Below are 12,382 nucleotides of genomic sequence, written 5' to 3'. Positions count from 1 at the left end.
AGGCTTCAAAAACCGACCAATAAGAGCCTCCGAGGGGCGGGGCCTCCCGAGTGGGCGGGGCCGGGCGTCAGTGGGAGCCTCCGGGAACAAGAAGAAGAAGAAGAGAAGATGCTCGGGCCGGGCCGGCCGCCACCGCCTGCCCCGCCGCTATTATAGCCGCTCCCCCGGGGGGCTCCCCAATCGCGGCCGCCTCCTTCCCCCCATCTACCGCCAACAAACTCCTCCGGCGTCCCCACACCCCCAGGCCCCGATCAGGGTCTGGGGGGGCTCTGGCCCTGCGCCTGGGAGATCTCGCCCAGATCGGGGAAGAGGGGGGTCCCCCTACCCCACGCCTTAGTCGGGGATCTCCGCGATCCAGGCTAGGGAGACCCCGACCGGGCGACCCCGTTGGGCGCGAGGGATCCCCGCCGCCGCTCACACCCGATCGCTCGCTCGAGAGGGCGCGCGATCGCCGGCTCGCCCCAGCCCCTGTCACTCTGTCACCCCCCCCCAGACACACAGAGACACACAGACACCCCGGCTCCTTCCCTCCCTCCCGCCCGCCCCCTCCCCTCCCCGCGCGGGCGCCCTCCCTCCCTCCCTCCCCTCCCCCACGCCGCGCCCCCTCCCCCTCCCCGCCCCCCCACCATGAGGATGATGGCCGCCGGCGCGGTGCACGGCCTCTTCACGGCCTCCGCGGCCCCGCAGCCGCCGCCGCCCCCGCCGCCGCCGCCGCCGCCGCAACCGCAGCCGCCCCAGCAGCAGCCGCCGTCGCCGCCCCAGCAGCAGCACCCGCCGCCGCCGCCCCAGCACCCGCCGCCGCCGCCGCCGCCGCCGCAGCAGCAGCAGCAGCAGCAGCAGCCGCCGCCCCAGGCCCCCCCCATGGAGCCCGAGGCCCCGGATTCCCGCAAGCGGCCCCTCGAAACGCCGCCCGAGGTGGTCTGCACCAAGCGCAGCAACACCGGAGGTGAGCCGCAGGCCCAGGCCCGCCCGCGAGCAGCCCCGGGGGCCCCGGAGAGAGGATCGGATCGGGGGCCTCGCCTTTCTCCAGCCAGCGCACCCCCAGACGCGCACACACACACACACACACACACACACACACACACACACACACACACACACACACACACACACACACACCGCCGGAGCTCAGCTCCCCGCGGCCGGGCGGCAGGTGCCGGGGGCTCCGGGAGCAGCCCGAGGGGCGTCGGGGCCGGGGGTCGGTTGCCACGGCCGGCGGGCAAGTGGGGTCCCCCCAGCCGCCCTCCCGGGCCGCGCCGGGCCCCGAGCTTTGTCTGCGTGCGAAGGGGCTGCGGGTGGAAAGGGAGGTCGGTTGTCCTTGGCGAGGGGCGCCGAAGATCGGGGGCCGCCGGGGTGCCCCGATCGGCGTCTCGGTGTCCTTGAAGGCGAGTGTGCGCGGTGACCCTCGGGGCCAGGGGTGTTCCCCCTGGGTGGGGGAGGGGAGGGCGGAGCGAGCGAGCGAGGCCCGTGGCCCCGGCTTCCTGCCCCGGCTCCCCGACACTGTCATCACCCCACACCGCCACCCCGGGATGCCCCGAGCCGGGGTTGGCCCCGCTGGCCCGCTCGCTCGCTCGCTCGTGGGACGCGTGTGTGGGCCCCCAGAGCGCGGTGCGTGGGGCCGAGCTTGGGGACCGTGCGTCGGGGGCGGTGGGGGGAAGGAGGAGAAGGTGGGTGTGTGGAGCCGGTGGGAGAAGATGGGGACACAGACAGGTGCGTGTCTGCTGGGGCCAGGGTGTATTTGGGGCGCTCTTGCGTGGCCCGGCCGTCCACCCCACACACCCCGGAGCTTTAGGGATCGTGGCTGTGACAGGGAAGAAGAGGGTGTGTTTTGGGGGGACAGTCATGCCAGGTGAGAGAGGCTGGCCAGGGGACTGTGTGTCTGTCCCTTCTGTCGGTGGGTGTCTGACAGGCAGGGATGGAGGGCTGAGGGAGCCCTCCGAGGGGCTGTGACAGGAAGGCAGAGGTGGGGTGTGCCTCCCAGCGCCTGACCTGGGGGGGCACACATGGAGGTGTGCGGTGATGACATCAGGGGGCGTGTGCGACGGGGCAGTGGGGGGAAATGAAATGAGGGTGTGTCACGGGAGGAAAGGGAAGCCAGGGACCCAGGGGGACAGGCGGTGACCGAGGGGTGCCTGTGTGGGACCCCAGATGTGGGGATCTGTGTCAGCTTGGGGAATACCCCCAAGGGAGGTCGTGTGTGTGTGTGTGTGTGTGTGTGTGTGTGTGTGTGTGTGTGTGTGTGTGTCGGGAAGGAACTCTTAAATCTGGGGCGTGCAGTTACCGCCCAAAAATGGTGGGGTTTGTTGGGGTCCTCAGAGCCCGGGATCTCTGCAAGGAGGGAGACCCCAGAGCTGACAGCCCTTCCTGGCGGTCACCTTGGCTGAAATCTCTGCTTCTTCTGGCTGTTTCCTCCGGATGGGGATGGGGAGGGATGGGCCGACCAGGGAATACCTTCTGCCCATCTTGGTGCAGGACCTCAGGATGCAGACTTGGGAGAGGTGGAACCCTTTACCGCCTCCCCTCCATGCAAGCCCAATCTTTTCTTCCCTCCTTCCAGCCACCCACTCCATCAGGTAGGAACAGGAATAGGGACACCCCCCCCACACACACCCAGGCCAGCTTCTGAGGGTGTCCAGCAGAAATTGGAGGAAAGGGAAGTGGGGGGAGGGTGGGAGGGAGTTTCCTGTCCTTCTTCCTGCTCCCCCACCCCCAGCACGCACTGGAGTCTGTCCCTGTGGATTTCCTTTCCCTGTCTCTGCCCCACTGCCATTTCCAAACCTGCCAAGGCTGGGGGTGGGGGGGCAGAACCCCTGGGCCCCAGGGTCCCTGTGCAGTCAGCCCCACCCATCCCCAGTGGGTGTGGGGATTCCGTCCTTTTCTTAAAGGGGCCCACGATGATGGCCCCGACCTCACCACGGGGAGGCTGCCAAGGACATGTCCTCGTCCAAGCACTTGGCACCGACTCAGTCAGGCGCTGAGATATGGGTTAATCTCCCAACACGGTGGCTGGTGGCTCTCCGGAGAGATGATGCCTCCGACAAGGAAGAGAGACGGGGGTTCAGGGGAACGCAGCCACTTGCTGAGGTCACCAGGGAGGTTCTGAGGAGCAGTGGAATCAGTCCTGGGGTTCTGTGTTTCACCACCTGGGAATCTCAGCTCTGTCTTCTTCCCCCATCGCCCATGGGGAAACTGAGGCCTTCAGACACACAGAGTCTTCTCCCCTTCCTTTACAGAAAATCCTTGGGATCAGAATGGGTTGCATGTGGGATGTGCAGTCCTAAACTACAGGCTCCTTCCACTGAGGGTGCCAGGGTGCATCCCACTTCTCTTTTTTTGGGGGGGAGCCATACCCATTGGTGCTCATGTCTTACTACTGGATCTGCATTCTGGAATTACTCTTGGTGGACTCAGGGCACCCTTTGGGGTGCTGGGGATTGAATCCTGGTTGGCTCAGTGCAAGGCAAACGCCCTCCCTGCTGTACGACCGCTCTGGCCCAGAATGATCAGTTCCAATCACGGTTGATGGTGACAGCGTAGCCCATGAGATTATGGAACTTGGCTTTCAACCTAAAAGTGAGGCCCAGAGAGGTTCAGGAACTGGTCCCCGGTTAGGCAGCTGGGAAAACACAGCCGAGTTATGGCTTTGAACCTTGCTCAAGGGGACTGCACATTTTTGGGGGATGTGTTGGGCAATACTTGGGGCTTACTACTGGCTCTGTGCTCAGGAATTACTCTCTGCGATCTTGGGGGACTCTGGGATGCTGATGATCGAACCCAGGTCGGCTGCATGCAGCCAGGCGAAACAGTTTTTGTACTGTTGCATCTGCCCTGAAGATTACTTTCTGGTGGGTATAACGGGACTCCAATTGTCAGTGGACTTGGCCAGCCTGCTGGGGATCAGGAGGGGGTGCTGGTGTGACCACATGGAGTTCCTGGGAAAGGAGGAGTCTGCTGTGCTCAGGAGGGTTGGGCCCAAGAATTGGGTGGAGGGACCAGAGTGATAGCACAGCGGTAAGGCATTTGCCTTGCATATGGCCTACCCAGCACAGAACTTGGTTTGATCTCTGGTATTCCAGGTGGTCCCCAAGCCTGCCAGGAGCAATTTCTGAGCACAGAGCCAAGAGAAACCCCTAAGCACCGCCGGGTGTGCCCCAGCCCCCCTCCCCAAATTGGGTGGAAACCCAGCTTGGGAACCCCTGGGAGAAGTGATGCTCCAGGTTTGGTGGGACAGTAAGTGGCACTCCCCAGGAGTATGGATGAGAACTTTTTTCATGGGGGGGGGTTTTCTCTCCTAAGCAGGAAGGCCTGGGGGTCTAGGGACCACTTCTGGTCATCCTTGGCTCGGCTCTTGTACCCCAATGGTCTGGTGTTCTGGCTTGGTCTTGTGACACTGCTCAGACCTCTCTGTACATGGGGCCAGCAGCACTTCCCCTACAGTGCTTAAAGGGGGGCTGCCTTAAGGATTGAATTTCAGGATTTATTTTGTTTTTGTTTGGGGGGTCATACTGGGCCATGCTCAGAGGTTATTCCTGGCTCTACACTCAGGAATCTCTCCTGGTGGTGCTTAGGGGACCATCTGGGATGTCCAGGATCTAACCCAGGTTGGATGCCTGCAAGGCAGGTGCCCTCCCTGTTGTATTATTGCTCCGGCCCTGAACTTCAGTTCTTGCACAAATGAACCGTGAACTCCAGCTGTCAGATCTCACCCTGGTCCAAGAAACAAGAGACTTTGGTTTTTTTTTTTTTTTTTTTTTTTTTTTTTGAGAAGCAGGGAGCCAAAGCGCAGCTCTGAGAGTTTCACAGTCAGCAGTGCTCAGAGACCAGGTGATAGCAGGGATCAAGTGCGTCTGGCCACATACTAAGTATGTGCCTTAACACTCACACTATCTCTCTGACCCTCCCATGAACACTCAATGGCTCCCATACTTCTTGTTGTAGCTCCTCCTTTGTCACCTGTATAGGGTGACAGGACTAGCAACTCACACCCACCTACCCAAACGTAACACAGCCAACCATGTCTTGCTCCCAAACCCTTTTTCGGGGGGGCAGGGGGGGTACTTGAGGGCACATCTAGCAATGCTCAAGATTGACTTTCAGTGGTGCTCAGGAATTGAACAGTGCCAGAGATTGAACCAGGGGGGGCTGCATGCAAGCCAAGTGCCCTGCCTGCTATCTTGTCCCCCCAGCCCCTTGCGAACTTGTACAGACAAGTCTCCTGGGTATGAAGATCCCAGAATTAAACAATCCCGTTCCTGTGGAGGATGTGGGACCATCTCCGGCAAATTATTTCATTGCTTTGGGCCTCATTCTTTTCTGCAGCAAACGGGGTTCCTAAGACCTAGCTTCGGAGTGTGTGTCTCTGCGAGCTTGTGTCTGAAGGGCATTGCACCTAGCTGGAGTTGTGGAGAACAATTGTTGCAGTTATTACTATTATTATTATTATTGGGGTGAGGCATATCCAGTGGTGCTTCTTCCGGGCTTATTCTTCACTCTGTGCTCAAGGATCCACTCTTTGCTGTGCTGAAGACCATGTGCAGTGCTCGGGACTGCAAGGGGAAGGCGGGTGGCGTTCAGTGCAAGTCGAGCATTTTAACAAACCCTGTGCAGTCTCTCAGGCCCCATCATTACTCTTCCCCGTGCTGCTGCGGATGGCAGAGTTGCAGCTCAGTCGCCAATGCTCCCTCCTTCCCCAACCGCCTTTTGTCTCACCCGGAGACAGTGTCACAACTCCTGGGCAGGGTCACACCTCCACCCTGGTGTCCCTGCACCAGCTCCAGTTAGTTGTATTGCGTTTCTCACACCCTCGGGGCCAGACTGTACATGCTGACATCACCTGCCCAGAGGACCACGCCCCCAACTCGATCACGCCTCCATGTACACCACGCCCCCCCGCTGCCCCCTGGCTCCTTCCCACTTTACAGCTTCCTCCCCAACATGGACCACAAGTCCCCTCCTACTGCCCCTGGACCAGAGCAGGGAGTGTGCAGCTGCACCCCAACTTTGATTGTCTCCCTCAGATAGACTGTCACTTGGAGACAGTCTCCATTACTTACCCCCCCTGAAAGTTTTTTTGGGATAAGTTTCCCCCCCCCTCTCTTTCCCCCTTCCCCCCTCCAGGTCAAAAGCACCACCTCAAATCTGTCAGTGATGTAGGACTCCCCGTGTTTTATGTTTGGTTTACTTTTGGGGCCACGCCCCCTCGGTGCTGAGTGAAGGGGGGGTCACTGTCAGATGTGCTCTGGGGTGTGCTTGGCAGGTAAAGCTTAGTTCAGCACTTTGGGCCATCTCTGCATTGGGAAGGGGTCCTCGGTGGTTGCTTCATCTCAATTCCCACCTTCCCGGAAGCTTTCCTGAGGTGTGTGTACAAAAGGTGGGGGAGCAAGAAGACAAAGGGGGCAAGATCACACATGTGGAGGGAACTGGAGTTTCAGCTTTAGTTTTTTTGGGGGAAGGGTCTATTATGAGTGATCACAGTGGAACATACACCCCAGCAGCAGGGCTGCTGGAACCCAGAGGAAGCCCCATGTGAGGGCAGGAACATGGCAGTGCTGGCCTGAAGAGAGGCATGAAGAGAGGCAAGAGGAGAGGCTGGGTGGGCTGGACATAGGGTCAGGTTCTAAGTTTGGGGGTCCTGGGTTCTGCCAACATGTGTGGGCTCCTGGTTGCAAGGGAAGCTGGGAAATCGAGGCCAGGTGATACACATGAAAGGAAATGCCCCAGAGAAGGAAGGACTGACTGAAAATTTAGAGAAAACCAGACATTAAAGAAACCCAAGTTCTGGACTGCTGCAATGGAGATCCCTTGATCTCTCTCGGGGAGGCCAGTCTAGGGGGTATCCATGAGCTGGTGACAGGGGGGCCCTGACACTCACGGAGAGGTCAGCACAACCAGAAGGTGGAGCAATAGCATCGCAGGAAGGGTACTTGCCTTGCAGGAGGCCGCCCCAGGTTCTATCCCTGGCATCCCCTATGATCCCTTGAGTACCACCAGGAATGATTCCTGAGCCCAGAGCCCAGAGTAACCCCTGAGAACTGCCAGGTCTGTCCCTTCTTGTGGAAGGGAGGGTCTCCGTAGCAGTGCTTATAGGACCATGAGGCCACTCCTACAACCCTTTGCCACCTGGGCTGGGCAGTTCAGTGCTCCACCCCGAGGACTCGGAGCTGTTCAGATCCTGAAGTGCTCAGGGAGCCTTCAAAGCCACACCAGCAGTACCTGTGTGTGTGTGTGTGGGGGGGGGTCCTTATGGGGCTGAGGTTCAAACTCATCATATGCTCCTGGGCCCCGGCACCGCGCTACCTCTCCAGCCCAAGGACAAAATGTTTTTTTTTTTTGTATTGAATTTGGGGTTTGGGAGGCCACTGTGGTGCTCAGGGTTCAGTTCTGGCAGGGTCCATGGAACCCTACATGATGCTGGGGATCAAAAAGTGGGTCACGTGTGCCAGAAAACGCCTCACTCCTAGACTATCTGTTTCCAGACAGACTCTTACTTTTTTTTTTACTGTTGTGTATTTATTTTGCCATGTTGGGGTGGTGAAGGCAAAACTAATTATAAACTATCATTCATAATTGTTTTCCATGGGACTGGAGTGAGAGCATAGCTGTGGGGCATTTGCCTTGCATGCTGCCGATCCTGAAAGGACCTTGGTTGATCCCCAACCTTGTGGTCCCCCAAGCCAAGAGCAATTTCTGAGCTCATAGCCAGGAGTAACATCTGAGCATCACCAAGTGTGGCTGAAAAACCAAACCAAACAAACAAACAAATAAAAACAAAAAAAAACCATAATTGTTTTTCTTGGTTTGGGGGGCACAATGAGCAGTACGGAGGGGGCTGTTTCTTTGTTTTGTGCTCTGGGACTTTTGGGATGCATTACTGAGGATCATACCGGGCTGCCTGCTGGAAAGCATGTTCACAGAGGTTGTTCACTTGGGGTGGGGCACCCCTGGTTTGGTGCTGAGTGAGTGTGGGGGCCCAGGGCCTCACCCATACCTTGCATGTGCTCTATCATTTGAGGGCCCCCCTTACCCTCCAATGGCTCTGAAACGCCCTCTTTTTTTTTTTTTTTGAAACGCCCTCCTGAAACAAATGCTTTTACATTTTCAAAGTGAGTGGGTTCAATGCTGGAATTTATTATTTTTTTTTCTTTTTTCCCTGTCACATCCCATCTCTAAAAGAAGATCTAGCACTTGATGGGTTGATCAGGAGAAAGGGAGGCACAAGGGTGAGAAGGAAGAAGGGAGGGACTGTACAGAGAGAGACAGGAGACGAGAGAGATGAAAGACAGGATCAGGATAACTGATTTTTAGAGCGTGGCTGGCTGGCTGGGACTGGAGAGATGGGACAACATAGTCCAACCTAGGTTTGATCCTCAGCCTAAACCTCCCCTGAGCACAGAGCCAGGAGTAAGCCCTGAACACTGGGATGTGGCGAAAGAGAAAGTGTCATTCATTGTTAATGAGAATGTTGTCAAATTCCTGTCTCTGCAGAAAGCAAAATAGAAATTTCTCAAAAAATTAAGAATGGAAAGGCCAGAGCAATAGCATAGCTGGAAGGGTGTTTCCCTGGCATGTGACCAAGCCAGGTTTAATATTCAGCATTCCATATGGTCCCCCAAGCCTGACAGAAGCGATTTCTGAGCACAGAGCCAGGAGTAATGCCTGAGCACCACCAGGTGTGACCCAAAACAAAACAAAACAAAACAAAACAAAAAAAGTAAGAAGGAAATTTCCATATAACCTAACCTTTGCTTTCATCTAACTCCAACAACATGAATGGAAGAAGGGATCTGCACGCACCCCTGTTTATTCAGGGTTGAGCGCTAGAGAAGGGGTGTGGAAACAGCCCCAATGACCAAGGACAGGGACCGGAGTGACAGCACAGCGGGAGGGCACTTGCCTTGCACGTGGCTGACCTCAGTCCTGCCAGAAGTGATCCCTGAGTGCAGAGCCAGGAGTCAGCCCTGAGCATCTCCGGGTGTGGCCCCCACAGAAGAATTTTATTAGTGTCTATAAGTGGGGGGCTTCAAGGATGAGTACCTGGGAGACTATGCTCAGTGGACTGAGCACAGGCTTTGATTTGCAAGGCTCAGAGTTCCATCCCTGGCACTGCATGGTTCCCCCAAACCCAGATAATGATAATAAGAATCACCGTCGTGAGACTGAGGATGGAGCATTGAACATTTGTCTGATGTTTCTGTGTCCTAAATGTGAGGCTCTCAAATGCAGCTCTGGGGCCGGAGAGATAGTACAGTGGGTAGGGCACTTATCTATATGCAACCGACCCTGGTTTGATCCCCACCATCCCATTTGGTTCCCTGAGTCCTTCCTGAGTGCAGAGCCAGGAATAAACTCTGAGCACTGACGAGTGTGGCCCAAAAGCCAATAAAAGAACAAATAACCAAATGCAGGTCTGTGTAGGTATGTGCACTGGGGATGTTCATGGGGAAAGGGTTGGAAGGGGGTACAGGAAACTGTTAAAGGTGGAGAATGCAAAACCCCAGATTGTATCCCTGGCACGGCCTGGTCCCCAGTACCATTAGCTGTGACCTCTCCCCACCCCAAGTTGGAAAGTTATTTCTCTCGCCCCTGCAAAGTGTTGGACGGTTTATAACCAAACCATCAGTAAAGCCCATGAAAGTATGTTCTAGGAAGAGGGGAGGTTTAGGGAGGGGTCTTCACTTGCCCAAGGCTACACATCCTGTTGCGACTGAAGGCACATTCCGTCTGGGCCTGCTGCTTCCTTTTTGTCCTCAGGCAGTACCTGGGGAGAGCCTGAGGGAACCTAAAGGTTGAGTGGGGACCCAACAGAGGCTGGGGGTGCAGTTGGGGGTCGGCGTTGAGATAGTACAGCAGCAGAGAAGGTGATCGGTATCTCGGATGGTCCCCTGAACCCTAACACCAGTGATCCCTGAGTACAGAGCCAGGAGTTAACCCTGTATACCGGTGGATATGGTCCCAGAATCAAATAAAACGTTTTGTTTGGTTTGGTTTGGGTTTTGATTTTGGTTTTTGGGTCATACCTGGCAGTGCTGAGGGATTATTCTTGTGCTCAGAAATTGCTCCTGGCAGGCTCAGGGGACTATATGGGATGCCAGAAATCAAAATGGGGTCCATCCTGGGTTGGCTGCTTGCAAGGCAAACACCTGCTGATGTGCTATCACTCCAGCCCCCAAATAAAATGTTTTAAAGAGATAACTGGGATCAGAAAGATAGTATAATGGGAGGGCATTTGCCTTGCATGAAATAGTCCTGAGTTTGATTCCCAGAATCTCATATGATGCCAGGAATGATTGCTGAGTGCAGAGCCAGTAAGCCCTGAGCACCACTGGGTGTGCTCCCCCCAAAAAAGAGATAATGGGGGCAGCTGGAGAGATAAAAAGGGTTAAGGCTCTTGCCTTGCATGTGGCTGACTTAGATTCAATCGTCAACATCCCATGCATTGCCCTGAGTTCCTCCAGGAGTGATTCCTGGGTTAAGAGTCAGGAGTAATCCCTAAGCATCACTGAGTGTGGTCCAAAAACCAATAAGAAAAAAGCAGACAGGCCAGAGCAATAGCACAGCAGGGAGGGCTTTTGTCTTGCATGCAGCCAGCCCAGGTTTGATCCCCAGTATCCCATATCCAAGTCTGCCAGGAGTGATTTCTGAGCACACAGCTAGGAGTAACTCCTGAGCACCTCCAGGCATGGCCTCAAAATCAAAACAAAAAACTATGGCTTCACTTAAAAAAAAAAAAATGAGAGTGAAGATGGGGGTGGGGGAGAATGATCCATACCACCTCCTTCCCCATCTTTTTTTGTTTGGTTTTGGTTTGGGACCACATCAGATTGTTCTCAGGTCTTACTCCTGTCTCTGCACTAGGGGACCCCTCATAAAATCGCTTGGGCGGACCTTTGGGTGCTGAGGATTGCAAGGCAAGTGCCCTAGCCACTGCTCTATTCTATCTGGCTCCTCTCTCTGTCTTTTTGAACTTTACAGAGTTGGAAAATTGGATTCCCCATTTCTGTGACAGGTTTTGGGGGGCAGGGCCAGGCCAGGGGCACCTCTGTGAGCAGGGAAGAAAGTGAATTGGTCAGGATGAGAATGATTGATGGGAAGACACGGGGGGTAGGGTGGCTAAGGATCTAATGAGCTTATTCTGTGGATAACTATAAGTGGATTGTCTGAGGCTAAGAACAGCCCCATAATGCTGCACTTCTGTGTCCAGTCCTGTGCCCCCCCCCAATCTAACACCTCAAGGATCCCCAAAGAGATCAAGAGGAGATTGGAAGAGCGTCTAGCACCCCTCTGCCCCCACTTTTTTCTGATCAGTTGCTCCGTGATCCGTTCTATATGTAGCTGTGTTAGAGGATTGTGGGTTGTTGGTTTTGTTTCTTAGTTTGGGGTTACACTGGGCTTGATGTTCAGGGAACCATGTGGTTTTGGGGAGCAAATCTGAGACTCCCTCATTAAAACATTTACACAAGTCTTTGGAGCTATCTTTCTGCCACAGCCTGATTTTTTTTTTTTTTTGCGGGGGCGGGGGGGATGTTTAGGTCACACTTGGCAGTGATCAGGGGTTAATCCTGGCTCTACTTTGGGATCACTCCTGGCAGGGGACCCATTGCAGTGCCAGGGATCATATTAGGATCATTCTGGAGTCATACTAATGTTGGCCATGTGCAAGGCTATCTGGTTTCTCCAGCCCCAACTCTTTCTTTCCATGTCTTTGAAGGGAGGGCACAGTACTCAGAGGTTACTTCTGGCTCTGTGCTCAAGAACTGCAGCTTGTAGGACCATTTGGAATGTCGGGGATCAAACCTGCATTGGCTGCTTGCAAGGCAAATGCCCTCCCTCTGTACTGTTACTCCAGCCCCAGTCCCAACTTTTTGGTTTTTGTTGTTGTTGTTTGTTTTGGGGCCATACCCGGTGGCACTCAGGGGTTACTCCTTGGCTTTGGACTCAGGAATCGCACCTTGCAGGCTCAGGGGACCATATGGGACGGCGGGGATCAAACCCAGGTCAGTCCTGGGTCAGCCACATGCAAGGCAAACACACTAACCACTATGCTATCTCTCTAGCCCTCAACTTTTTCTTTTTTTTTTTTTTTTTTTTTTTTGGTTTTTGGGCCACACCCGGCAGTGCTCAGGGGTTACTCCTGGCTGTCTGCTCAGAAATAGCTCCTGGCAGGCACGGGGGACCATATGGGACACCGGGATTTGAACCAACCACCTTTGGTCCTGGATCGGCTGTTTGCAAGGCAAATGCCGCTGTGCTATCTCTCCGGGCCCCAACTTTTTCTTTTAAGCAAATAAACTTTTTGTTTATTATTTGGGGTTACACCTGGACTTGCTCAAGGGCTATTCCTGCTGCTCCCTCCTCTCTGTGCAGGAGTGACCCTGGTTGTGCT

At 55.5% G+C, this 12,382-nt stretch overlaps 1 protein-coding gene across 1 annotated transcript in view; it reads left to right on the top strand.

Moving 5' to 3' along the window:
* Positions 1-803: 803 nt before the first annotated feature.
* Positions 804-12,382, top strand: part of NOVA2 (NOVA alternative splicing regulator 2) — a 34,197-nt gene continuing 22,618 nt past the window's right edge. The window contains exon 1 of the mRNA XM_049787274.1: positions 804-946. Coding sequence (XP_049643231.1) covers positions 862-946 — 85 coding nt within the window. The 5' untranslated portion in view covers positions 804-861. The remainder of the gene's footprint in view (positions 947-12,382) is intronic.

Source organism: Suncus etruscus, chromosome 14, assembly GCF_024139225.1.
Source record: "Suncus etruscus isolate mSunEtr1 chromosome 14, mSunEtr1.pri.cur, whole genome shotgun sequence".
Lineage (NCBI taxonomy): Eukaryota > Metazoa > Chordata > Mammalia > Eulipotyphla > Soricidae > Suncus > Suncus etruscus.
The sequence above is the reverse complement of the archived record's forward strand: the minus strand, read 5'-3'. Positions and strand labels throughout refer to the sequence as shown.